At 42.3% G+C, this 27,418-nt stretch overlaps 2 protein-coding genes and 1 long non-coding RNA gene across 4 annotated transcripts; 2 read left to right on the top strand and 1 right to left on the bottom strand.

The window, feature by feature from the left end:
- Window positions 1–912: 912 nt before the first annotated feature.
- On the bottom strand, window positions 913–6,804 carry LOC4347768 (protein ALTERED PHOSPHATE STARVATION RESPONSE 1). Its single transcript, XM_015756430.3, has 4 exons — window positions 4,694–6,804; window positions 4,466–4,611; window positions 3,650–3,873; window positions 913–2,517 (listed from the first exon to the last, which is right to left on the bottom strand). The coding sequence occupies exons 1-4, from the start codon at window positions 6,321–6,323 to the stop codon at window positions 1,758–1,760; spliced, it is 2,760 nt and encodes a 919-aa protein (XP_015611916.1). The 5' UTR covers window positions 6,324–6,804; the 3' UTR covers window positions 913–1,757.
- Window positions 6,805–15,091: 8,287 nt separating this feature from the next.
- LOC136351907 (uncharacterized) lies at window positions 15,092–15,832 on the top strand. Of its 2 annotated transcripts, none has more exons than XR_010735188.1 (2): window positions 15,092–15,328; window positions 15,457–15,832. It is a non-coding gene; the product is annotated as an uncharacterized lncRNA (long non-coding RNA). The 2 variants fall into 2 exon arrangements; XR_010735189.1 differs by having other exon boundaries at window positions 15,092–15,375.
- Window positions 15,833–24,573: 8,741 nt separating this feature from the next.
- On the top strand, window positions 24,574–27,400 carry LOC4347767 (uncharacterized). Its single transcript, XM_015755487.3, has 7 exons — window positions 24,574–24,733; window positions 24,819–24,951; window positions 25,657–25,760; window positions 25,857–26,028; window positions 26,121–26,261; window positions 26,343–26,437; window positions 26,534–27,400. The coding sequence occupies exons 1-7, from the start codon at window positions 24,627–24,629 to the stop codon at window positions 27,210–27,212; spliced, it is 1,431 nt and encodes a 476-aa protein (XP_015610973.1). The 5' UTR covers window positions 24,574–24,626; the 3' UTR covers window positions 27,213–27,400.
- Window positions 27,401–27,418: the final 18 nt, after the last annotated feature.

Below are 27,418 nucleotides of genomic sequence, written 5' to 3'. Positions count from 1 at the left end.
CGGAAAGCTGCGTTTCTGCAGTGGTAAACCTTTCCAAACTCCTCCAAAAGTCCGAACCACGCGGTGTTTTTCTTTCTTCTCCGGTCGCTAGCTGTGTTTTCCTCTGCGTTCTTCTTTGCCTCACCTGTGATGGGATCAGGTGTACTTACCATTTTCCGCGCGGTTACTAGATCTCCACGGTAAGGTGGTTACCGCGGTAACCGTGAAAACCGCACGATAACCACGAGACATACCGTGATTTTAAAAACTGAAAAGGTTACCGTGCATGGTAACCAAGATAATCGCGTGGTGTAAACCCTGGATGTGATGTGATCTATGTGATGCAGCTGCTGGTTCGTTGGCCACAACTTTGGGGGTTTAGTTTGGTTGATTTAAGCCCAGAGCCAGTTTGTTCTTGGCTTCTTGCCACACAGCTGGCCCGTTGAGCCAGTGGTGCGGTTTGGTTGGATTCAAGGCCTCAACTGCTCTGTAAGCCCATTGATGCTGCTCCTCTCATCACTCCCAACATTGGAGGTTTCACAAGTGGTAGTAGATCATTAGAAAGGCTTCAGCTTGTTCATCTAATTCCAGATTTTTTTTTTTTTGAGAAAGGCTTCAGCTTGTTCCTCTGATTCCAAAGGTGCAACAGCCTCAACCAGAATACTGTGAACCACCTTGACCAGTGACCATCATGCTACAGTTTCAAAGAGTCAAGACTATAGGAACTAACCCATTTCAAAAAAAAAAAAAAGGGTTCAGTACAGCAACCAACACGGCATTGTTAGCAGAAAAGGGAAAAAACCATAGCGCAATAATGGTCACAACTTCACCACAATTCCAGATGAACGATCTTATGGAACTGCTGCACCAGTTACACCAACACAAGCGGCTTTCGCGATTAAAAGAGAGAGAAGCAGAAACAGGCAAAGTCGATGGGGGAGAAATAGAATAAACATGACACAAAAAAGGGGGGGTTTATGAGTTAGCCACCGGCTGTACAGGGATACAAATGAATTATATGTATAATAAATAACGGAACAAAAAAATCCAACAGTTAGTGAACTGCAGAACGGGGTCAGGGCATCCACTTTTTTTCTCTATCCTACAAGCTCATCATCATCCATCACTCCCCTAACAGGTGAACTAGCTAGGCTGCAGCCTCCCAGCTGGGAGGGAAGCATCTCCCACAGCATCAGCTTTGGTTCATCCCATATCGCATTGCCTTCAACTATGTACACTGGCATGCTAGCATTGTTGCACTCTTCCAGTGACTCTTTCCCTGAACCTGGCAGCATGATCACATTTGACTATTTCATATGGATGGATACAACTTCATGAATCTTGGACTCATGATCGGAACATTTTACTGCTCCATGCTTAGACCATGCATTTCGTTTATGCAGCTTACATCTTCCAACTATTTACTGGGATTTCCCAACATTGAGTGAATCTTGTCACTCGCCACTTCAGATTTTTCTTCCCCTATCGGCAATGTCTTGTGATTCAGCTATTAGCAAAATTGAGTTCCTGGGCTGTATGGCATGAGGAGTGTTGCTCCAATTCAAAAAAACACAATCTAGCAAGTCTCCATTTACGCCACAGGTTTGTCTGGCAGCCCGCAGCCCTGGGTAGAAGCTATTTCATGCAAGGTGCATCACTTGCCACTTGAATTGTGACGCTGCCATGCAAACTATAGTGCTCATCTGAACCACTGCAGTCAGCTCCTTTGCGTTAAAAAGGGCTCATGCCCTCATGTAACATGGAAACCACGAAAGGAACTAGGAAACTCTGCAACTCTCTTGGGCAACGCGAGCTTTCTCTTCTTCAGCACGCAGGTGGAGATCCTTGTAGGTGTTTGCAGAGTTGGCGGTGAAGTTCTCCATTGCTTCAAAAATATTCTTCAGACTTAGTTGCAAACTACCAGTATCACCATGGGAACCTCCATCTTGTAAGGCCTGTGCTTGTGCTGATAAGGATACACCGCTCTGATTAGAAATGAGCACCAGCTTCTTATTTTGTGCTTCCAGAGCCTTGCGCATCGACTGTTCATCCCTTTCCATCACCCTAAGGTCCTTGTCCATACCTTTATTAGCCATAAGACCTTGTCTTTGCTCTGACCTGTGCCTTTCCCAGAGGCCAAGAACATTAGATGCAAAGGCCTGCATTGCCTCAACTACTTCCTTCTCAGATATCCTCCCCACACCAACTGCCCAATTGTTATATATGACAAAAATAGGTGGCGCTCCTAGCCGTCCAGGAGAAAAAGGAGGCACACCATCATCAGTTACCTCAGGTTCATATGTGACTCCTTTCCTCAACCAGTCATTTAAAGTACCAACGTAGCTTTTTTGAGCATTCACCCATGAGGCAAAAGAGGCTATCCAATCCAAATGCTGAAGCTCTAGGCGCTTGATCAAGTCCATGTGAGCTTCACCAAACTTTGCACCGTTTATCATGGAATCTATGTTTTTAGCATGGGATATGGCATGCAATTGGATCTGATGGCATTCTAACATAGTGCTCCACATCCGCATCAACCTGAAAATTGTTATTTTTTAGTTGAGAAATGATCCATAGCAAGTATCAAAGCCAGCACTCAGACAATCAGAGAATTCTGGGTGCAAACAAAGATGCATAGGTGCTAACTTAGTATCTTAACAGCACACAACCCAATGTATATACAAATTTCATTGGGCTGGCTGCTAATAATAGGATAGAACAGTATGTAAAAACACAACCACAGAAAGACTAAGCAAATGGCAGCCAATCCTTTTGGCACATAACCACAGGCAGGTAATTATCCTGGCAATCCAGCCATCCAAAAAATGGTCCAAGCCCATGACACGCCTCTATGAAGGTGCTAAATTTAGTGATAAAAAATGAATAGCATTGGACCATCAAACGCCCCTATGAAATGGCAGCATAAATGACTACTCTTCCAATTTTACAGGTGGGGTATGCATATGAAATGTATAATCCTCGACGGGCTTACCTTGTGAAAATACAAATTTCACGACAAACTTATGTTGCAGCACAAAGGTGAAAATACAAGTTTCACGACAAACTTACGTTGCGGCACAAAGGGGCTACATGGCTACATGACCATACGCATCAAATCCAGCCGTGTGTTTTAGGATTTTAAATTGGCTAAGTACAAAAATTAAGAATACATCAGAAAACTACATGTAAAGTGATAGGTTCTATACCAGTTCACACTATTTATATCTATGTCTATAGGCCATGGCTGCTACCTGAAGAATGCAATGCACCCCTAGACATGAGCTTTCTGCAACTAGAGTTTCTCAGAAAATTCACCATACCGAAGGTCTGATGAGAATACTTGACAGAATTAACTAATTCCTGTCACTAAAGATCGTTCTGCCAAAAAAAATAACACCAAACAAAACCTTGGACAGTTGGGCAACTTATTTTTCCACTACACACAACTCATCCTTAAAATTACAGTCAATGGAACTAAACAATATTTTAGAAAAAAAAAACCACAGATAGAAGTTAATTAGCTATGCAGAAGCTAAACATGCTAATAACTGTAGATAATAGGTTTAGAAAATCATGTGCCAAGAAAAGCAGAATACAGACAGCAGATATTACTTTACTATGTGCTGCTAACATATGAAAGTCAAAGTTGCCATAAGGGATAACTGCATACCCTTGGATGAGCTCACATGTTTGCGGCCATAACTCTTCATCCCTCAGCTTACTTATCTTGTCTGAGATAGTGTTGACAACCTGAATTGCTATGCTTATCTTTGTTGATAGCTTCCTGATGGATCTTTCAGTAGCCTCAAGCTTATCAGCTTCTGCACCTTTCTCATCTAATATTTTCAGCTCCTCACGTTGCCTGTCATACAACGCCCGCATCTTCTCCTCAGCCTGTAATACGCAAACAATACTTGAGTAAGCCCAATCTAAAATTGGATAAATGGAAAAATGCATAGCATTTAAATCGTGGACCCATAAGGATGACGAAATAAAAGCATTGTGTTACATGCCATACTAAATTCCTAGGAGTAAGAACAACAAACTAGAAGCCAAAAGCATAAAGCCAATAAGGTATGAAAACGGAAGAGATCGATTCTTGTGGAGGGAAAACATGGTGGCAGCAGTCATTCGAATGAAGGCCAATATTTCCCTATAACAAATAGAAAAACTTATAACTAAGTATTAGAGTAGACATATCCATCCAGAAATGAAATGCAGTTTTTCCTGATAGCTACTTGATCCACTAAAACATTGAAAAGTCACCAACCAAACAACGTTTCTTCCTTTAAAAGAAGCTGGAATTTATAAAAAGGATCAGCCAATATCATAGAGAATGGACAAATCCAGATATTCACTGGACTGGATTCTGCACTACCAATCAGGATCTACCAACATGCAGGTGTAAAAAAAGGAAAGATAACATGCTCAAAAGAATCACATGAATCAAATCATTCCCAACAAATTCCAAGCATATATTACATACCTTGACTTCCTCAAGAAGCTTTTTTTCCCACATGTACAGTTTCTGCAGTGTTGAGGAAAGATTGCCACACCCCATCGCCTTGTCTTCTTCAAACCGCAGGAACTCTTCCTCCATTGTTGGTATCCCGCAAATCATCATCGCAGACACTATATTGGCAATTGGGGGTCAAATTAGAACTCATATTTGAAAACTGCAAAAGAATAGCATATGAGATCTGACTGTACGAACCTTTGAAACCTGAACTCTTCGGGTAGTAAGGCATCTTCCCAACCTCAAGCATCTTGGACACCTCAATGGCAGATTTTGAGGCACGCTCGAATTGAGTCCTGATCTCCAGCACCACCTCAGCATCATCAAAGTACGTCTTCTCCGATCCTATGGGCGGCAGGCCTGCGACATGCTGACGAGGCTCTGACCGCTGCACCTGTTCTCCCACAACACTCTTCTCCACTACATGGACATCATGCTCCTGGTTGCTCCCGCTACTGCTCGCTTCCGATAACTTGGATTCATGGGGCAGTTCATCCCCGGTGCTGCTCCTACCACCTTCCTCTTTTGCCATCTTCCCCTTGCCACTGTACCCATTGGCGGCGTGCTTCTCATCACCATAAGCTTCCTTAACCACCTCCATATCCTCATCCTCCAAATCTGGTATGCCTTCCTCCTCACGCACATCCTTGGAACTTCTGCTGGGAGTGTATGACGCTTGAGCAGCAGTTGGCTGCTCATAGTAGCTCTCATAGGTTTCAAATGGGTTCAGGAAGTCCCAAGTAGACACCCTCGGCGGAGATGGAGGTGCCGGTGGCGTAACCTCCCCGCGGGAGGTAGAAGGTATATCGGCCGGAGGCGGAGGAGAAGCACCACCATAGTAACCACCGTACGCATACTGGTTGTAAGAGCTCGAGCCCTGCGGCGGATAACCATACCCACCGCCATACCCGAGTGGGGGTGCTTGAGGGTTGCCTTCTCCGGCGTAGTAGTGGACCCTGGCATCGGTGGCCTGCAGCCGGTGCTCGTATGAGACGGACGGCGGAGGCGGCTGGCTGCGCGCATAGCTGATGTTGAAGAAGCTTTGGCCATAGCTGCCCATGCCGCCATAGGCTGGCTCATAGCCGCCACCGCTGCCGCCATCCCCAACTCCCATGCCTCCATATCCAGGCGCATAGCCGCCGCCGCCGCCGCCGCCACTGGCTCCGCCCATACCACCATACCCTGGGTCATAGCCGCCGTTGGCAACGGCCATGCCGCCGCCGTAATCGGGGGCGGGGCCGTATCCATACCCGTATCCCGAACCATAAGGCGGAGGAGGAGCATATCCGGAGCCATACGGTGGTGGTGGCCCCATCTGCGGCGGCGGAGCCACCGGCGGCGCGGCGGAGCGGACGATCTCTGGGCGGCGGTGAGCGGGCGCGTCGCCCTCGTCGTCGGAGTGGAACTTGATGTGCCCGCCGCCCTCGGAATCGGAGTCGTCGTCCGAGAAGTGGATGTGGCCGCCGCCGCCGCCGTCATCGGGGGCGGCGGCGATTCGTACCTGCTTGGCGACGGGCGGCAGCGGCTGGGCGGCGGAGGAGGAGGCGATGGCGGGGTTGGCCGGGACGGGGGAGGCGGTGGGGAGGTTGTCGCCCTTGCGGTGGGCGGGAAGGCGGAGCGTGGGCTCGAGCGGCGGCGGGGGCAGCGACTGGACGCCGCGGAGGAAGTCGTGGAGCACGGCGCCGACGGCGGCGAGGGATTCGGCGTAGGCACGGTGGGTGTCGGCGAGCGCGTAGCGGTGGCGGATGGCGAGGGCGAGCAGCTCCGACCTCTCCCTGCAGTGCCGCACCGCGTACTCCTCCTCCATCTTCGACTGCCCGCACCCCATCGGAATCAAACCAAACCAACCCAAAAACAACAATAAAAACGACCTAGCTATTCACAGCCGCCGCCTCCGCAGCAGCGGCAGCATGGCGGCGCAGATCTGGGCGGCGGCTACTCCTCCTCCTCCTCCGGCTCCGGAGATGGCAGGCGAACGAGGAGGAAGAAGAGGGGATCAGTGGGAGTGGTGGTGGCGAGAATCTTCTCCTTTTGTTGGTGTGGGTGCCAGCGGGGTGCGCCTCGTGGCGTTGCGCCACCAGCTGCTGCTTCAGCTTCTTCCACCCCGCGGTGAATCCCCACCCGCATGCCCGCCGCAAAGCTCTCGCGGCGGCACAGCGCGGCGCGGGGATGGATGGATGGATTCCGGCGTTGGCAACGGAGGTAGTAGTAATAGAGTGGCTAACTAGGTTAGTAGTACTCCTACTCGACTACTAGGAGGAGGAGGAGGAGGCTTGTAGGGAGCACGAGGTGAGGAGGCTGGTTTTACCGGAAAAAAAAGGGTATTCGGGGGAGGTGGGGTTGGGGTTGAGAGGGGAGGGGGGGAGGAGACATCCGTACATTGACGCCTGTCGACGGCGTGGAGGGCTGGATTTACTTTGGGGGGGGGGGGGGGGTGGGGGCACCCGTTCTTCACTTCCCTCCCTCTTGTTCTTCTCGCCTCCTTTTCTTTTTCAGTTTTTGTTTGGGTTTCACCCTTTTTCTTCGTCTTAATCGGCGTTTTTTTTGGGGGGGGGGGGGGGGGGGGGGGTTGTGATGTGTGTTTTCTGGGCTTTTCTGTTCGGTTGAGTTTGGCTGTTTCTTTTTCTCTTTTCTCTTTTTTTTTCTTGCTGGGATCGGTGCCTCGGTGGCGTGGAATTTTGGTGTGGGGTGGTGGAGTGAGGTGTTGGGGGTGATTAGATGAGGAGGATGACATGGTTTGCGGTGTGGTTTCTTGTGTGATGATCTGTGAGGTGTGATGCGTGTGCTTTTGTTCTCAAGCTTTTTCACGGTTTGGTGCCGAGGTTGTGATCTGGTTTTGGGGGTTTTCGTTTTGATGCTTCAAGGATAGAGATTCATGTGAAGATGCTACGAGAACCACGTTTGCGAGTGTTTCTCCTGTGAATTTTGGGAACCATGTTAATTCGCAAGTGTTTCTCTTGTGAATTAGTGCAAACAAGAAAAGATACGATGGGACAGTCTCTTGTGAATTTCATGGCTATGGTTTGTGAAAAATTTAAACCACAAAGTATAAACATTTCGGATTCTGTGCATAACAATAAATCAATATGTACAAGCATAGAACACCGGTCAGAAATTATTAGTAACACAAATATTAACAAGTTTTTTCCATGTAAAAAAAACATACCTTACTAGAGCCCATAACGTCATGCTTGCGTATCAATAGCGACCGAGATTTACGAATACGGAAAGGGGTATGCACCTTTCCTCGCACTCCTTGAGTCTTGATGTAAGCGATCTAGAGTAAGTCAATACATCCTCTTGATAACTATAGCGATGGTCGCAAATGAGGGATTGTAGGAGGAAGGGGATAACCTCATCGCACAGATGAGGGAATGTAGGAGGAAATGGTAGTCTCATCGCACAGACAAGGGAGCGTAGAAGGAAGGAGGCAATCTCGGCATGGACATCAGAGAGCTGGCAGCAGCGCAAACACTACATTGGGAGGAGGATATGGAAAGGGGATCTCAATTCTATCGAGAGAGGCGGATATGAGAGGTGAGCGAAAGCCGAGCGGAATAAATAGAGTGCTGCAAAGGATATCAACCATCGGATGTACAATAGCAATCCAACGGCGTGTAGTTGAAGAAAAACATAACACGCAATTTTTTGATTTTGAGCAAAACAAATGTGAGCATTGTGTTGATCCTTCACATGTAACTGCAACACATTTACGTAAATGTTAATATGCGCCTAGCAAAAGAAAAAAAATCAATTCATAGATAGCTGAAATAAGGATGTTCACATGAATTATCTTAACTGAGTAGAGTTATCACAAAAGCAAACGACTTTATTCTTAAAATGTAGTAAATTCGAGGATAAGAATCACCCCTTAATTTGATATTATAAAAATGTGATTACTCATAGCTGCGGGCAGGCATGTGTTAATTTTTAAATACTTGGGTTCGTAAAGTATAGCCACAGGAAAAACATAGAGGCTAATCAACTGCTAGCCAATAGTGCCGCAAGCACCAAGGCAAACCATAGGCTACAGCAACCGTAATCCCGCTCGCCGAACAACCGCACATATTATTTCTTAACATTCTTGTTTTAAAACATCAAAGTATAATAAACAGAGAATATCACTCAAAATCCAAGTATCGTGTACTAATTTATTGGCCAAACGTATGGAATGCTTAATGTGCCATCCTTCACAAAATTGTTGCTTGATTGGCCAAACCGGCTCGTTCAAATAGAAGGAGAACACATGGCACTACCTCCATAGTACTGTTCAAGGAACGTCACACAACACATTGCTAAAATTACAAATGTGCGATCTAATTATGAAACTAAAAATACAGGAACACAACTTTTGCATAGCTAGTACTACTACTACTACCAGCCAGCATAAAAATGAGCAATAATTGGCAATCCAATCCCAATGGACAGATCACCTGTAAACTACTCGCAACCATGCATATACTACTATATACTTTTGCTCTGCTGTTGGTTGAAAAGGCATATGATCTTTTTTGTTCGACCAGCCGGCTGATATAACTATATAAGAATCCCCCATTTCGATCGAAAAGGCAAACAGCTGCTGCTAAAACACAGTGTGTTACAGCGACAAACGCACTTGACAATGCCGGGCTACCATTCAGCATCGCACGACGATCAGCTACCGGGTCGCGCCAACCAGCGAGTTTGCTCACTGGTCGTCACTAGTAGTACTCCCCTGCAAGGCTGCAATTATGCATTCGATCTCCAAGGGTAAAAATAAAACACACACACACAAAAAGAACTTCTCCTGATCTCAAATGATTATCACCATTGACCAATAGTATCATTTTACTTTGACCTCCTATGAATTTTAAATAGTTACTAGACCATTGACCAATACACTGTAGGATTATATTTAGGATACATAGTACTTTGTGGACCTGTTCATTTTGATGCCATTTTCAACCTTACCTAATTTTGGTAAAGTTACCAGAAAAATAGCTACATTTAGTTTGCTGCTAAATTTTGGTAACTATATAAGAAATCCTGCCAAAATTTTGGTAAGTTGTCAAAATTTTGGCAATGCCAATTTTTGGTAAGGTTTTTTTTGGCATCAAAGTGAACAGGCCATGTATTTGTTACAACATGAAATATTTTGAAGTATTTATATATTTTGTGAAAAAACAAGTTTTTCAAGTTCAGAAATACTAAGAGTGTGTTTAGTTCACACCAAAATTAAAAGTTTGATTGAAATTGCAACGATGTGATGAAAAAGTTGAAAATTTGTGTGTGTACGAAAGTTTTGATGTGATGGAAAAGTTGGAAACTAAATCAGGCCTAAAAACTCCAGTAGGACTATGGGTGTGTTTAGTTCACGCTAAAATTGGAAGTTTGGTTAAAATTAGAACGATATAAAAAAAGTTAAAAGTTTGTGTGTAGGAAAGTTTTGATGTGATAATAAAATTAAAAGTTTGAAAAAAAAATTAAGAACTAAACTCGGTTTATGTTTGGAAGTGCATGGAGAAATGTCGCCGTTGAAATGGCAGTGACTTTTTTACCACTAGTCCCATGTTTATTTTTACAGTGGACTAGTACTCGGTTACTCCTAGCTAGGGCGGTGTCAGTCAAAAAAAGGGCTTTTACTCTGCAGTCTCCGTGGCGAAGGAAATGCCACCATAAATAGGCGGCAGTAGTAGCAGCAGTCAGTGCTGCAATCATGGCCATCCAGCTTGCATTGCACAACACATACTCCCTCCCTAAAAAAAAAAGAAAATAAATCCTGATTTCTGTGCCAATGTTCCACCGTCCGTTTTATTTGAAAAAATTATAAAAAATTTAAAAAGACAAGTCACATATAAAATATTAATCATGTTTTATCATCTAACAACAATAAAAATACAAATTATAAAAAAAATTTATATGAGACGGATAGTCAAAGTTGTACACGAAAACTCAGGTTTTGGCTTTTTTTTTGGGACGGAGGGAGTATACACTGTGGTAGGAGTTGCCGATGCGATGCAGTGCGCAGACGCGGTAGAAAATGATAGTGGTAACAGTAATAACGGCCTCGCTGACTCGGAGGCGGTGAATGTCGAACCGTTTCGACTCCAGCCCCCTCTGATCGAATCGGCAGAAATGAAAGAAAATGAAAAATAAAAAGAAACATAAGATTCTAAAACAGAAATATAAATGCAAAATAGATCATTATAAAACAAAGAATGACTGTTTTGATTTGATCGCATGAAATACGTAGAAATCGGAGATTAGAGCTATTGCTAAATTTTCTTTAAAATAACTCTCGAATTGTTCATTCCGTAGGGATTTATTCAATTATTTCCTTCAAAAGTCTTCATAGGATTTTTTTATAGAATTAAAATCCTTTAAAAATTTATATATTTTTTCTACATACCAAAAGAACCATCAACTCTTGGCAGTAAAAACGAGGCCTCTCCTTGTTTGTTCCATGGTTATAACTCAGTGAAGAAAAATAAATGAAGAAACCAAAAATAATTTATATAGAAAAAATTATATATGTGTTTTAGCGATTTTGAAGTAAAAGCGAAAAAATAAGAAAAACTCAAAATCAATCATCTGAAAATTAAGCTTCGGCCGCGACGGATAAGTAAAAAAAAAACAAACGAACGAAGTTGGTGACTAGAGTGAGTGAAAAACTGAAAACTGATTCGAGCGGTGAATAGTTGCTTTGCGTATACCCAGCTGTCGATCTCTTGAGTTCTCTACGTACGTACGTACATGGCGAAGGGAAGAAGCGTATGTCCATTTCTACGCCGTCGAAATGCTGTTGGTGTACACTAGTAGAAAGTACAGATGAGATAGAGTACGAAGCGTATTTATACTTGCTGCTGCGACTCACGAGTGGCACAGACGAGCTGTGCATTAACACAGGAGTACACCAGCCAGTTGGGCTTTGCGATCGGTGCAAGCTCATTTGTATTATTGCATATTCAGTTCAGTACTTGCTTGACCAATAATACCGAGAAACTGCAGCTCAATTGACTTATCAGCTACTACAACCAAAACATAAAATCTTAAAACTTAATTCTAAAATTGATTTAAAGTCATTTTCATGAGCGGGATGTTTATAACTTCACGAATATTAAGATACGCTAGTCTAATTTATTTGAGATGTGCTTATCTATCTTTATATGAGCGAGTGTGTATATCTGCCTTTATACTATATTTAGAAAACATAAATAAAAAATTTTAACTTATAAATTATTTTTAATTGTTTTTGTGCGGTGGTTTTTCTTTTATATTTTTTTATTGGTCCGTCTGTGTTTCAGAAGAGAGGAATATGGAAGATAAACAAAACCAGACGAGCTATTAGCGGTAATAAATATTATTTATTTTAAACTTAAAAATAGATTAAAATTATTTTTTAAAACTACTTTTTATAGGAAGTGTTTTTTTAAAAAATATACTCCCTCCATCCCCTAATATAAGGGATTTTAAACTTTTGCTTCGCTGTTTGACCATTTGTCTTATTAAAAAATTTTGGAATTATTATTTATTTTATTTGTGACTAATCCTTTATTATCCAAAGTATTTTAAGCACGACTTTTCTTTTTTTATATTTACATAAATATTTTAAATAAAATGAGTGGTCAAATAGTGTAAATAAAATATCAAAATCCCTTATATTAGTGTACGGAGGATGTACTATTTAACGGTTTGAAAAAAATATAAAAATCCCTTATATTAGTGTACGGAGGAAGTACTATTTAACGGTTTGAAAAACAAGATATGTTTTTAGCTGCGTGAGATCTGAGGGTCAAGAGGGATATGACCTGAGACCCAGCATTTGGAGGAACAAACTAACCAACATTCCTCACATCCTCGCTGCACCACGTGACCACGAATCATTCTTTCGTTCGCGCACCCCCCATCGATCATCCGGACCGTCCACCGGAATATAAAAGCCGGCATCCCTTTTCAAAAAGGAAAGCTAAATTAATTTAGCTTTTTTTTTCTTTGTGGGGAAAATTAATTTAGCTTTGGGTGGTGAAAGCCGCCAACCGGCAAGGAATTAATCCCTTTTTTGCCATGCTAACCAAACATTAGGTTTGTTATTCATCGTGGTAATTTTCTACGGTCGATTAAAGTTCTACTACTACTCCTTAATCAGGATAGAGGATAGGCAGTGGTGGAACTAGCGATGTTATCGAGCCCATATGATTAAAGACTATTTCTTGATCGTCGGCAAAGATATTTTCTAAAGTATTATTTTTTGCTAATTAATAATGTAGATGTCAGTGATGGAGCCCGAATAAGCCTGAAAGCGGATAGATTGATCAAATGATTTAGTACATATTGGGCTTGTATCATTACACACCAAATTACCCTCTCTATTTTAAAACATATGATGATTTTTTTATCAAACTTCTTAAAGTCTACCGCCAAATTTACAGAAAAATAAATTGTACTCCAACTTTTACCGTTGGACACACAATCGACAGTTTTGTTCCCTGCAAAAAAAAAAATTGTTGCTCAAAGAAAAAAGACATGGGAAGATGGAACAAACTCTCTATCCTATTGTCTGCTCAAATGACTCAAAAGTCAAACCAGAGTATGATCTAAATGCTGAATTATTTCCTTTCTGGACTCCTAAAAACCGAACAGATTCAACTTTCAAGTGTATAATACACGCAAACTAGCGTTGAAACTTGAAAGTTTGCAGTGGCCCATTATAGCTGTAGCTAGCAACTGCCGTACGGAGCAGTAGTTGTTCAATCGATTTCAGAGAACTCTATGCATTACATGTACCACATGTCGCCTGGAACTTGTGATAAGTTTAGTTGGTTTGGTGCGAGAAGAGAAGATTCTTGTCGATGAATGGAGAAAGAATGAGATCCCCAGGTCCCTATCATGGATTCCACTTTGAAGAAAAAATGAAATTCTCTCAAGTCTGAATCTTTTTTTTTCCTCTCTTTAACTAGTCAAATCAAACTGAGGCTGTGTTTATTTCACACTAAAATTAAAAGTTTGTTTAAAATTAGTACGATGTGACAGAAAAGTTGGAAGTTTGTGTGTGTAGGAAAGTTTTGATGTGATGGAAAAGTTGGAAGTTTGAAAAATTATTTTGGAACTAAACACGGCGTGAACATGACCCGGCTGAAGTTTCTTCTCGCCAACGAATGACCGTTCTTGATATGCAAGGAGTTTTGATTTGATTAATCTAATCCTTTTCTTTTGGGAAAGTTGAAGAGAATACCAGAATTTTAGCCGGATAAAAGGTAGAAAATAATATGGCCTTTTTCTTCTTTTGTATGAACTCCATTTGAAAACAGATATTACAGGTCCACTGTTTTAGAAGCATTTTAGAACTCCTCTCGTCGAATTACAACGAATCATGCCCAAGGTTTTCGGATCTGAAATCGAAATTAAAAATATCACACAATGATGAGTGCATCAGGTTTTGGGTGTTCATGACAGATTCATCCTGCTGTTATAGTATTGTTCTCTGTTCCCTGTTTGCACGTGATCGAGGATTAATTTAATTTTTTTAACCTTTGACAAAGGCATCTTAACTACATCAACTGGCGCCATATTTTAATTTGCCAATGCTGTACTACTAAATATTCTGAACTAACTAGAAGTCCAAACTTTCACTAAAATATACTACAGTATTGAGGTATGTATAGCTTCCAAAAGAATAAAAAAGAAATGGAAAATTCCAACTTGTTCTGACTGCACATGTATAGTATCATGTCATAAACATTTCTTTTGTTCTGGCCAGGAGGCGACTTAAGCAGCTAAACTCATTTCTAATTACTATGCATACGTCATATACGATGTGCACTTATGTCTGTACTTCAACTTGGACCAGATACGCCTGTAGAAAAATATAAGACCTGCCTGATCTGCTTTGTGCAATCAGATATCAGTGTTTCCTGTAGAAAAATATAAGACCTGCCTGATCTGCTTTGTGCAATCAGATATCAGTGTTTCCAAGTCAACCAGGAGAAACAGATGAAGTCTTCTCCATATAAAATATAAAACGCAGACATGTCTGTATTAATTAGCTACTGTCTGTATTAATTAGGTACCCTGAAGTGTGTTTTAGCTATCAACATCAGATGCATTTTTTTTAAATTTCGGGTTCTCTCACTTGGATAATTTAGGTTCAGGCCCCATGAAAAAAAATTATAACGCACCAAAAACTGATGAAGCAGACTTTTTTTTAAAAAAAAATGTTTTTGCTGAAGAGAGTGCTTTTCAGTGAGATTTCAGAAATATGAATTCACATGAATTGGCTCATTTACTCTACTATTAACTTTGGACAGAACGAGTAGCCTCCAGGAGTGTTAAGAGACGTCAGGAAGGAAACGAAGAACATCAGAACATTTCTTGTACTGAATCCTAAACTTTTTAGGATTATCTGGAACCCCTCTTGCTTTTCTGGAAGCAATTAAAGCTTTATATCTTGAACTGATCGAAGCTGATGTGTATGTTTTGATCTGATTATTTTTTGACTCATCGATCTACCTTTATACGTCGGATGAACAGACATCCAATCTATCTATCTAGATAAGATGTCCATCACCGAAATGTATTTATCTGATCACTAGAAAATAAAAGGAAACCCAAGAAGAGGAATGGAAACAGGAGAGCAAAAGCTAGCTAGCAGCTGAAGATCATCCTCAGCTTGTAGTGCAGAAAACAAAAGGAAGAGCTGAATATGACCTGGAGTCTGATCCCCTACGTGCCACCCTGCTCCATGCACTGACAAAAACTTTTCATGAATCCAGCACATATACAAAAGCATTGATCGATCAGTCCATGTGTACAGCAGGATGCTAGTACTGTCATGCAATCCAAAACATTACAAAAAAGGTTCATAAATACACTGATCTATCATCTACCCCATTGCCATGGTGATGGTAGTATGGCTCCAATCCATACAGTCTCTTTTTTGGCTGTGCAAAGTTCAGTTTACTGAATTGAATGCGTTTCATCTGCAGGGTGCATTTGTGCAAATGATTGATGAAGGGGACCCCTCCTTAGCTCTGTGTGTGATGTGGTCCGGATCCAGGTCCTGAGTGTGAAGTTGGTCACAATTGTCCTGCTGGCCCAATAGTTTTCTGCCGAGCTGGCGCGCGATCCGACCGTCGGATCGCGCATGGACGGTGACGATGGGCATGATGGGGACTTTTCATCAGATCTGCAGGGCTTCAATGCAGGATATATCTGGGGGGCACTTTTCTTTTGGCTCCTTTATTTTGAAATCAAGTGCTTCTCAATCTTTTTCATACGGTTGCACTTGTACAAGTACCTTCCAAAATGTATACATGCCACTTGCTTGTACACTCTTCCAAGGTATTTGATGGTCTCTCTGCACATGGCTCCTCAAGAACTTTTCATTTGCTTTACCACCAAAAAGAGGGGGAAACACATGGTGTGATCTCTCAAAAGAACAAACTAATAAGTGCTGTTAGATTATTTGTCTCACCTGGAGTGTGAGATAACACCTTGAATCAATCACAAAGCATCATGCGTGGAACTTATTTCCTATTCATGATGCTGTACTCAATGTTGATTAGTAGCTATGATCTCATATCCATATTGACACAGCAGGAAATTTCTTTGGGCAAACACTTGCTTCACAATTACACAAAAAAAGGAAGTCATACAAAAGAGTTTTGGTGGATCAGGTGGGACTACCTTAATCAGCAACTTAAGAAAGAGAATCAACATGGAAAGAACATAGTATACTGTTAACAGCATTCTCCAAGGATCTTCCTTTTGGCCAAGAAACATGGTAGTTGGGCATTTCCAGAAATGTCAGAAGAAACATAGCTAATGAAAATGTCTGGATTAAAGCTACTTAATTGATGAGCAATTACATCATGAGAAAAGCCCTCTTTGTAGTTTGTCTATACAGGAGATTGCACTAATGGAAAGTACTATAGGTTATGACTTAATTTGGCTTTTACATCTATGGGAGTAGGTTGATGAGACAGACTGCACCTCAAATCTGTGGCCTCCTTTCCAACCTTTCCTCTCTGGTTTCTTGGTTTGGATTGTGCCGTTTTATTAGGGGACAAAAATATGTCATACTTTTTTTTTGTTCCGGTAGTTCATCTACTATATCTACTTCCACAAGAAAACTCGACAAAGTGATTCATTATATCGGCCTTTTTTGATGTAGAAATTAGATTTAGAGGTGCTTTCTTCTATGCTTTTTGGCAGGCCTTTTGTCAACAAGACAAACGGTTTGGTGAGTAAGTTTTCATCCCTGTCATTTTCTTATGCTTAGAAGATGACTTGGCAATGACAAGGACATGCTGTAAAGCGGCTGGTAATTAACTTAATTAACTAGCACATGACATAAGAACAGAGGGTTTAGATCTTGTTGATCTCTGCTAGCTGCAGGCATATTAGTTAAGGGCATGTTCTTTTCAGCCATTTCACCGAATTATTGTCGCATATTATTTACTCCACACCTAAAAATATGCTCTCTCAAAAAGCTTTCTTGTACGGTATAGCTTGGATCCTTTGTTTTAAGCCATTATCAAGTTTATTTAGTAAAATATTTAATTTATATCTATAATAGTGTAGATGATCCACTACAATAATCTGGTGAATAATTTGTTTTAAACTGAACCAGAGCTGATTCCAAGTGCCATCAACATGCATGCTGGAATAAAAACATACTCCCTTCCGTTTCACAATGTAAATCATTCTAAAATTTTCCACATTCATAATATAAATATGAATATAGGAAATAATAGAATGACTTACATTGTAAAAACGGAGGAAGTATCACATTGTTGAGAGGGGAACTGAAGGACAGCTGCATCTGAAAAATGGTACTATTTAATTAAGAGGATCGATGCATGAATGATCACTGTCCTGCGATCACGCATGCCTGCATGCATCTTACTTCATTCCCGTTGGCATTGTCTTGTTGCATACAGACCTACGCGCTTTTGTGCTTCCATAGTTCCATGACCAGCTAACCAATTGCACGCGCATCAGATCTACTAGTAGTATTGTTTCATGCCTAATTAATTTAACCACTCCCATTAGGCCATTACTGGATGTAAAAGAAGAAAGAAAGATCTGATACTACTACTCGATTGCAAATGGAAGACAAACAAATTAAAGCAATCATATCTGCTCCATGTTTTGATGGATGGATGGCCGGCCGGCTGGTGATCAGATCAGATCAGTGGAGCAATGGGTTCTTGATATAAAGAGGAACAGTGTAGTGGAGCAGTGTAATTGGGTTTGGGTTTGGTTGGAAGAGGATTTCTTGGTGCGTTGGGAATCTAGCTAGGGCTCTGTAGCTGCATAAACTGTCCATGGAAACTCTACTGTACAACTGTGCTCGATCTCCCATTCTGACCAAGGATTATGTTAGGTGGTGATCGTGCAACTCCCGGTCCAGTAGGACGGTGAGTTATCAGCTTTGGTGTTTTGTTTTTTAGAGTTTGGACTGGGAAGAAGAAGAATGTAGAGCAAGGATTTCGTCATGTGTGTGTCCATCTAAAACTCAACTTATCAATATTTTGTTGGAATGCATAGAAGGAAGTTGCTTAATTAAAGAGTCCTTTGTGAGCAGGTGTAACCAAATAACTTAGCTAGTGGGGAACACTAGCTAACTGCAAACCAGCAACCTGAGCTCTAGCCTCACTAGTTCATTCCCTCTAATGTTTTGCTAAATTAGGCCTACACCCTCTATCTATACCGATCAACAAGAGAAAACATAATATAGACTAGGGATGAAAAATGTGACGAAAATTTCCGACCGATCGAGCGATGTTCTGGTAAAAGAGGTACCGTTCATACAATTTGATTTTTTCTATTTTTAGAGTGCCAGAACGTAAACAAATAGGACATGACTGACTAAAACTTAATGGACACAGAAGGAAGCACAAATTTTGACAATTTGACCCTTAAAAAAACTAATTTTACAAATAAACAGTCATCAAAACTTATTTCGAAAATGACCCTTTTTTTCAGCGCCAAATCATCTGGCGCTGATCTTAGACACCTCAACGTCACGTCAACTGGCGCTGAATGTCGTGCCACCGCAGATGGGAGGCTAAGTCAGCGTGCCAACGCACATTCAGCGTCACGCTATTTGACGTTGAGATGTCTAAGTTCAGCGTAACACGATTTAGCGCTGAACAAAAGAATCATTTTTGAAATAAGTTTTGGCAGCGGTTCATTTGTAAAAATAGTTTTTGCAAAGAGTTAAATTGCCAAAAATTGTGCAGAAGGAAGCGGATCCCCTCTCTCTCACCGCCTGTAGCAGAGAGAGAGAGAGAGAGAGAGGCCGGACAGTGATGTCTCAAGGCTCAGGACCGGTTACCCTCTTCTTTTTCGAACCTGTAGCCCTGTGAAGATAGATGGCGAAACACAACTTAATTGAATCAAAGGCCATAGATTTGAATGGTTGTTTTGAGTTATTTTCGTCCAAAAGATGACTACAAAACCAGAAATTAAATTGAGTAATTTGTGTCAATTCGGGAATCGGGATGCATGGGCCGTTGCCATTGGGAAGGATTGTTGGCTAATTGGCTAGTACTAGTAGTTGGGTCCCTCTCGAGCCCCAACCAGTAAAACAAAACAAAACAGCAGAGAGGACAAGAAATCCTGTGGCTCATGTGGGGGCAGGAATATAATCGTCCGCAAATGCATGCATGTCCCTCCCCGAGTTCCAACGCCCTTGCCCGTAACCAACCTTTCACCCAACCAATTTTTTTTTTTTTACAACTACAACAATGCCAATCCATGCGTACAGTACACTAACACTGCGTGGTTTATGCATGTGTACCATGCAGATGCAGTATATATAGCACTACTACCCCGTTTTGTATACGAACTGCTGCTTCAATCAAACGAATCAATATACACAATGATCGATGGGTCATGGGTCGATGCTCCTCCGTGCGTGCGGGAACAGTAAGGGGGTGGTTTAATCACGGGTGTAAATTTTTAGCGTGTCACGTCGGGTATTATATAGGGTGTCGCATGGGGTGTTAAGACACTAATAAAAAAATTAATTATAGAATCCGTCATTAAACCGCGAGACAAATTTATTAAGCCTACTTTCATTTGCAAAATGTTTACTGTAGCACCACATTATCAAATCATGGAGCAATTAGGTTCAAAAGATTTATCTCGTAAATTAGTCGCAATATGTATAGTTAGTAATTTTTTAGCCTATATTTAATACTTCATGCAAGCCTAAGAAAAATGTGTTCGGAACTTATAGTTCTCAACCCTCTTTCTTGTTTTCCGCGCGCACCGCTTTTCAAATTTCTAAACGGTGTGGTTTTTGTAAAAAAAAAGTTTATATAGAAAGTTGCTTTAAAAAATCAAATTAATCCATTTTATAAAAAAATAACTAATACTTAATTAATTACGTGTTAATGGACTGCTCCGTTTTCCGTGCAGGAAGATGGGTTCCCAACCTCCAAGTAACTAACACAGCCTAAGAGCAAGTTTAATAGTATAGCTCACTATTAGCTCTAATTCATCTACAACCGATCTAATAGCCAATTCACACAATAGTTGCTTACTATACTATTAATATATAGTCCCACATGTCATACGTACATTGCGTTTTAAAGTTCGTGCTACAGCTGGCTACAGATATATAGTCCGCTGCTTTTTTATCTCATCTTTTATCTTATTAAAATATATTTATAGCTGGTTTATAATCTGCTATTGTAGATGCTCTAAGCAGTTTTGCGCCGCCCCCGGGCCGGTCGAATCTGTGAGGAATACCACCGCATCTGAATGCATGCATGCATGCATGCATATGCCTGCACCTGCAGCATGCATGGCATGCGTGCGCCGATCGATGCAGGTGCAGTGCAGGTACGTGTGTGCAGCGCTGCGGCACGTGGTGGGCGGTGGCCTCGCTCGCTCGCTCGCACGAATGCACCCGCGCGCGCATCGCATTGCACGATGGATCGCGCGCGGTACAACGCGTTGGGGCCAAAAACCCAAACCCAAGAAGTACCCAACCCACAGCAGCACAGCTACGTTCATTTGCGATGCGCGCCCTGCACTACACGTACATGTACACACACAGTGACACGCACAGGGAGAAAGAAAATCAGATGAGAGGAGGAGATGACGAAGTACCACTAGAGCACAGCTCCAGTTCGAGCTCTACCTCTTCTGGAGTTGGAGCTCAGCCAAACAAGTTCATCTTAACTAAAAAGAAAGCGGAGCTGGGTGAAGCTCTCTCACAAAATGAACTACTCCACTACAAACCCAACTCCTAAAGCTAAATTTAGGAGTTGGAGCTAAATTTAGTACTACCACGCGCCATGCAAGATTTCATCTCACACGTCAAAATCGTTGTAGCTAACGCATTATTCCAAATATATTATACTACCCCGTAAAAAAAACAAACCCTAGCTACGAATTTAGACACACATATATTAAAGCTCATAGTTAGGATTAAATTTTTTTAAGACAGAGAAGGTATATGCTTAATTTGCTTTCGGTTTGGCCCTGCCTCACACGACAGACACGCATGATCATTGGGATAATATTATTGTTGGAAACCTTCGCACTGCTACATCCGTCACATAATGAGTTAATCTAATACTGATATGATATGCCACGTTCAATACTACGATTAACTTATTTTGTGATAGAGGGAATACCTCTCGCTCTCTGTCCCACGTAACAAGTTTAGGAGGAACACAAAAATAGTAAGGGAAGTCCCAACCAGAAATGGTCAAAAACATGTAATAAATCAGTCTATATATATACTATGACAGCAAACCAAGAGTTAGAAAATGCACCACACGGTATGTAAACCATCTATCCTCTCGAACTAGTCGTGCCAATTGCCATGGAGATAATAAATAATGTATAGAAGGTTGGTATCGAATTATTGTCTGAATAGCGGATTATGGATAGTGGACGCTAAATTCCAATAGCATAATTTCAAGAAATTACCATAAATTTAGATTGTATATCAATACTAAAATTAAGTTTCACTTAAGATTTAGAATACATACATACTTACTCTTACAAAGATTAAAAATGTGCACACGATTCTAAGTTCCACTATCGATATGTGAAGAACAGTTATAGCAGCTCAACAAAGTTAATAGCAAAAGCTACTATAACGATCTCATCGCTAAGTTACAACACGCTATTCTTAGTCCTATCATATAACGGTATTGGTAGTGGCGGTATGTCACTGCTACTGCAGCTGTCTATGGACGCTATGTAATACTTCATCCGTTTCACAATGTAAGTCATTCTAGTATTTTGCACATTTATATAGTGATTTTAATGAATCTAGACATATACATCATTATAAATGTGAGAAATGCTATAATGACTTACATCGTGAAACGGATGGAGTAGTAGTATAGTTTGATTGCCATGCTACCGAGCGGGCGCCACGCATATTCGTACAGCTGATGAGAGCTCGGCAGCCAGCCGGCAAGGGGATCGTGGCCGTGCGACGCCGGTGCGCGCGGCAAGGAGGAGGCCGGGCGACTGTGAAGCAGACCAGACCAGACTAGACAGGGGAGGACGTACGTACGTCGTACGTACTACATGCCCTGCAGCAGTTCACAAGATTCCTCTTCAGGGCCCGGATCGGAGTATGCAGAGCACAACTCACCGTACAGTTGCTCCACGCCGAGAAAAGCATCTCTCGATCATCTCCGTCCCGGCCATGTGCCTGACCATGGCCGCCACACTATTTTCTCTAGGTAGGAGTACCTGGCCTGTGCCGCCACTACAACTCCAGGCAACTGCAGCCACCACACATTCGTGCTTTTAGTTCCAAACTTTTTCTTTAAACTTCTAACTTTTTCATCATATCAAGGCTATGTTTAGTTCACACTAAATTGAAAGTTTGGTTGAAATTGAAACGATATGACAGAAAAATTTAAAGTTTGTGTGTGTAGAAAAGTTTTGATGTGATGGAAAAGCTAGAAGTTTGAAGAATAACTTTGAAACTAAACACGGCACAAATTTACATAGTTTCATTTTCAACCAAACTTATAATTTTAACGTGAAACACATCCTTATTGTGAGCCTACGTGCACTACTAGCAGGAGTATCACAGACTCACAGTATCAAGAAAAATGGCTTGACGGAACGACGGTTGTTAAGTGAATTCTCCGTACTAGTTGTACTCTGGATGGTCAGATCGATCGATGAACAAGAGCGGCAGCAGCAGGGAGCACGTTAAATCGAGATCTAGACACGCAAAGCGAGGAAGATTGTCGCGGCCGGAAACAGCACATTCACAAAACCCTGTGTGAAAAGACGCGGATGCGATTTTTCTTTCTCTTTCGGTATTGTGGGTGCACAAAGTTTCATGCTTGCTCGCTGTTCGCCACGTACGCGACCCGGATCCTCTGCGTCTGTTTCCATTCGGTCTATTTTCTGTTCCTCTTCGGTGGCCTTTCTACGGATATGCACTGCATTTCTATATATTCTGGGATGATGATCTCGAGAGAAAAATAAATAAATAAAGGAACAAGCTTTGATTAACAGAAATGCATGAAATGTATTGCCTGTCTTTCACTTAAAAAAAAACCCTTCAAAGTTCAAAATATCCCCTTTTCTGCCAATGGAAATGCACATCTTTTGTGTTGGTAGCAATTAGCATAACCATTTGCACCCTTCTAGACAGACTGCACAACACGACTTCTTGAAGCTTTGAGCAGCAAAGGCACTTATTTACCTTTCTCTTCTTTTGGTGCCTTCTAGTAAATCCATAGTCCGAAAGTGCCGGCTCGTCTACACCCACCAGTACTCCTAGATTATTGATACAGAAAGGCAATCGAGCGAGCTGAAACTCTGAAAGCCTTTCTGAAACTAACTTGTGTCGCGATCTGTTCGTCTCCTTGCAACCTCTGAATCACATGAACACCACTGCAGCTATCTGCTTGCTGCCTGAACCTGATGAGAGAAGAAAAAGTGCTGAAGAGAGGTAAACCAAGTAGTAGGTCATGTGACCTTGTGTTCATTCAAGCTCAGTAACTTTCTGTTTACAGCTGCTACAAAAGGCCTTTATAGCTCACAGTTACAGCCCCCTGCAGTGTTTGACGCAGAGCTTTGACTTGACCGCATCTTGATTCAGATGGCCGTACTCTGCCTCTACTCAACACGGGTGTTGTCCTGATGTTGTCTGAATTCTCTGGAAAAGGGTCGAGGAGTAATTAAAACTGGATCTCCTGGAGGCCAGCTTGAGTGACCACAAAACATGAGTAATTAAAGCTGCATTGGTTTCTTCAGGCATAACTGTACTGTATTTTGTGACATTTTGGAGCTGTAGTATAAAGTTTCATGCGTGGTCTGAATTGTTCTAGCTTTAATCTTTATGATGAGAAACTTAAGCCTTAAGGTCGTCGCACATGCGTGATTTATTTAACTGAAAAGAAATCTAAAGGCACGTTTGTTTGCTTGGCTTCAATAGCATAACTTTGAGGTTTTATAAGGTTGCAGATGTGTTCAGATTCAGTCAGTCAGAAGTTCAGAAAAGGGTGGCTTTGGAGATTCAGAAAACAAAAGGCACTCATGTGCTACGAGGTAGAAAACCGTTGCAGCATTGGTACGAACCAAATTCAAATTCAGTGCAAAGTTGGAACAAACAAGACACAAACTGAATGTAACCTGCAGAATACTACTCCGTACTCAGTACTGTCAAGAACTCATTCAAAAAAAAAAAGAAAAGTAAGCGTCATGGACATGCTAAGCCCAATTGTTGGATGGCCCATCCAATTCAGTGCAGTCCATGATAGTAGTTGGGCCGAGCCGAGTCCATTTTACAACCCCGAGCACTGGTGGGGCCCACTCCAACGGGAAACTCACTGGGCCCCGCCCACCACCCCGCATCTCCCGACCGACAATCCGGCCCCACCATCCAGACACCCACCGTGCGGACACAAGCCCATGCAACACGGCAAGCACTAGTCCGTCCGTGTGGCTGACATCCCGGGCCCACACACCCGGCGCCTCGTCGAGGCGCATCTGTTGCCGAGTCAAAGGTGACCGTTGCCAACGGCCGGTGCAAGAAGAGAAAGAGAGAGAGAAAAAAAAAGAAACAAAACCCGAAGCCCCCATCTCTTCCTCTTCCCACCTTCGCATTCGCCTCCGCCTTCGCCTTCGCACGCAGTAGTAGTAGTCCACGATGATGGCCACCGCGGGGTCCAAGTCGCCGGGGCGCGCGCTGAGGAGGATCGCCGGCGCGGCCGTCGCCGCCGTGCTGCTCCGCGGCTCGTTCAGCGCATCCAAATGGTTCTTTTCTTCTTCTTTTAGTACTTTTTTCTTCTTCTTTTAGTGTGGTGGTGAGGTGATTGTGGGTTGGTTTGGATGTGGGCAGCAAGACGGAGGCGAGGATGGCAGCGGCGAGGATGAAGCTGCTGCGGAACCGGCGGGAGGCGCAGGTGCACCAGATGCGGCGCGACATCGCCGCGCTCCTCCGCGACCGCCAGGAGGACACCGCCCGGATCAGGGTAAAGGATCGTTTCTTGTTTCGGCGTTGTCCTCCAAATGTGGTTGCGTTCTGATGTTCCGATTAGTCTTTAGGGGGATTTGCTTTGATTGGCATGCTTGCTCCATTTGGGATTTGGGAGGAGTTGAGCTAGGGCTTGGGGAACAGGAGACTTTCAGAGTTGGAGAGTTTCTTGGCTGCGGATTTCTGCGAATCAGAAACTATGATTATGTTCCATTGCTAAACTCGTGGTAAAAAGGGCAAGGAAGGTTATTTTGGCGTATAATGATGAGTTCAGTCATTTCATTTGGACAAAATGAGGAAACAAATTAATAAGTTGGTATCTTCAATGTGGAAGAGATTGACTGCCATAAATCTGACGTTTCCTCATTTACTTAGCAGTTATTCAATTCAGATAAGGAAACTTCTTCAATACGCTTTAATTCCAAAGTAATTGGATACTGTTAATAGCAGGTTTTCCTATGCAGTAGGATCCTACAGTAAAACTGTTCTTTGACCTCTGAACTGTTAATCAGTTTTCACCTTTCATGTTTAGCTCTTCAGATTTCGAATATAGGGAACTTATGGACAGATAAGTACATAAGGTTTCTCTGTGATATTTACCGTTGCAGATTGGAATATGTGCATGGTATTTCTTGAGTGAAAAAACAACATGCTTATGATGCTGATCATATTTCTCATGAAGCTATTTTTGGGCTTTTTACAGGTTGAGCATGTCATTAGAGAACAGAACATTATGGCAGCGAATGAGATCATTGATCTTTTCTGTGAGCTGATTGTTACACGCCTTCCCATCATTGCAAAGCAGAAGTTTGTACTTTGGAACTTGCTTGTGTTATCAATTTTGCATGTTCTGAAAACTGGGTTGTAATTGTGTGCTGTATCGCTGTCAAACCTTTTCTTTAGGGAATGCCCAGCAGACTTGAAAGAAGGTATCTGCAGTTTGATTTTTGCCGCCCCAAGGTGCTCAGAACTCCCTGAACTCGGTCGGATCCGCGATCTTTTTGAAAAGAAGTATGGCAAAGATTTTGTTTCTGCTGCAGTTGACCTACGGCCAGATGCTTGTGTTAATAACCTTGTAAGTTTCAACATTTATGTTGTTCACAATCCGTCAATTGTGACTGTTGCATGTACTATCTTCTCAAATGTTAACTTTCTGTCCTTCTGAAGCTAATTGAGAAGCTATCAGTTAAGAAGCCATCTGGGCAAACTAAGCTGAAGATTCTCAAGGAGATTGCGAAGGAGCATCAGATCGATTGGGATATGACCGAGACTGAGCAGGAGCTTCTCAAACCTTCTGAAGAGCTGATTGTATGCCACTGACAATCTTTTGTGCATACTTGTATTTCCATGCATGACACGTTGGGTTGATAGGTTTTGTCTACTTTGCAGCAAGGACCAAACACATTTGTGGAAGCTACCAACTTTCCAGTGAAAACTACTATGTCAGCAGCACATGCTGTGCAAATAAATCCATCTAATTACAGGTTTGTCAGTTGTTTTTAGGCATATATAACCGATATATATATATAATGTGACCTATGTGGACCTGTGTAACTATGGCTTCTTGTTCTTATGTGCAGTTCTGGATACGCTGATGAATATGATGACGAGCGTACGATGCAATTCAAAGATGCTGCATCAGCTGCTCGAGCAGCTGCAGAATCTGCCAATAGAGCAGCTTCTGCTGCCAAGGCGGCAGCTGATCTTGTCAATAAGAAGACCCATTCATCTGATGAGGTTGAGGACCGTAGAACTTCTTTTCATGAATCTAGTCATTCCAGCAAGAGACAGTCAATGAGCAACTCTAGTAGATCGTCCAGGAAGGAAGATATAGTGGCCTTTGATGAATCAAACCCCCAAGGGAGGAGGACGTCCCGCACAGGGAGCTCCATTGAATCAAACCACGTAGAAGATAAAGAAGACACTGAACAAGTGGAATTGAGTGCCAGGAGGATGCGGAAAAGGAACATCCGTTCTACTCGGAAGGTACACTCAGAGATAAAGTTTGATGATTCAGAGGGATTGAATTCAGAGACAGAGGACGAAAGTGATACGGAGATACAATCCATTGAAAGGCCAGCTCCTAGAAGTGAACCTTATCCAGGAAGTCGTCACTCCGAAGATGAAGAGAAAGAAAACCATGAATTACCTGATTTGCCGAAGGCAAACCTTAGTTCTCGTGTTCATCCAAATATGCCTCTGGACTACGAAACTCTTACTGCACGCTTCGAGGCGCTCAAATCTGGGAAGCTCCCATAGTGTGCAATTGAAGATGTAGCATATAATGCTAAATTTCTGCTACTTCTACAAAGAACCATATGATATACCAAATACTAGTAGGTTACTTCCAGTACTCTAGGGCCTTTTATTTTGGTGAACTGAAAGATTTGCTGTTTCAAACTGCTCCTACATTCATATTATTCAAGTATATATATGTGTTATCTGAAGTGAGAATTTGAGGCACC

The sequence above is a fragment of the Oryza sativa genome, chromosome 9 (genome assembly GCF_034140825.1).
Source record: "Oryza sativa Japonica Group chromosome 9, ASM3414082v1".
Taxonomy (NCBI): domain Eukaryota; kingdom Viridiplantae; phylum Streptophyta; class Magnoliopsida; order Poales; family Poaceae; genus Oryza; species Oryza sativa.
Note: the sequence above shows the minus strand (reverse complement) of the source record. Positions and strands in the feature narration are given on the sequence as shown.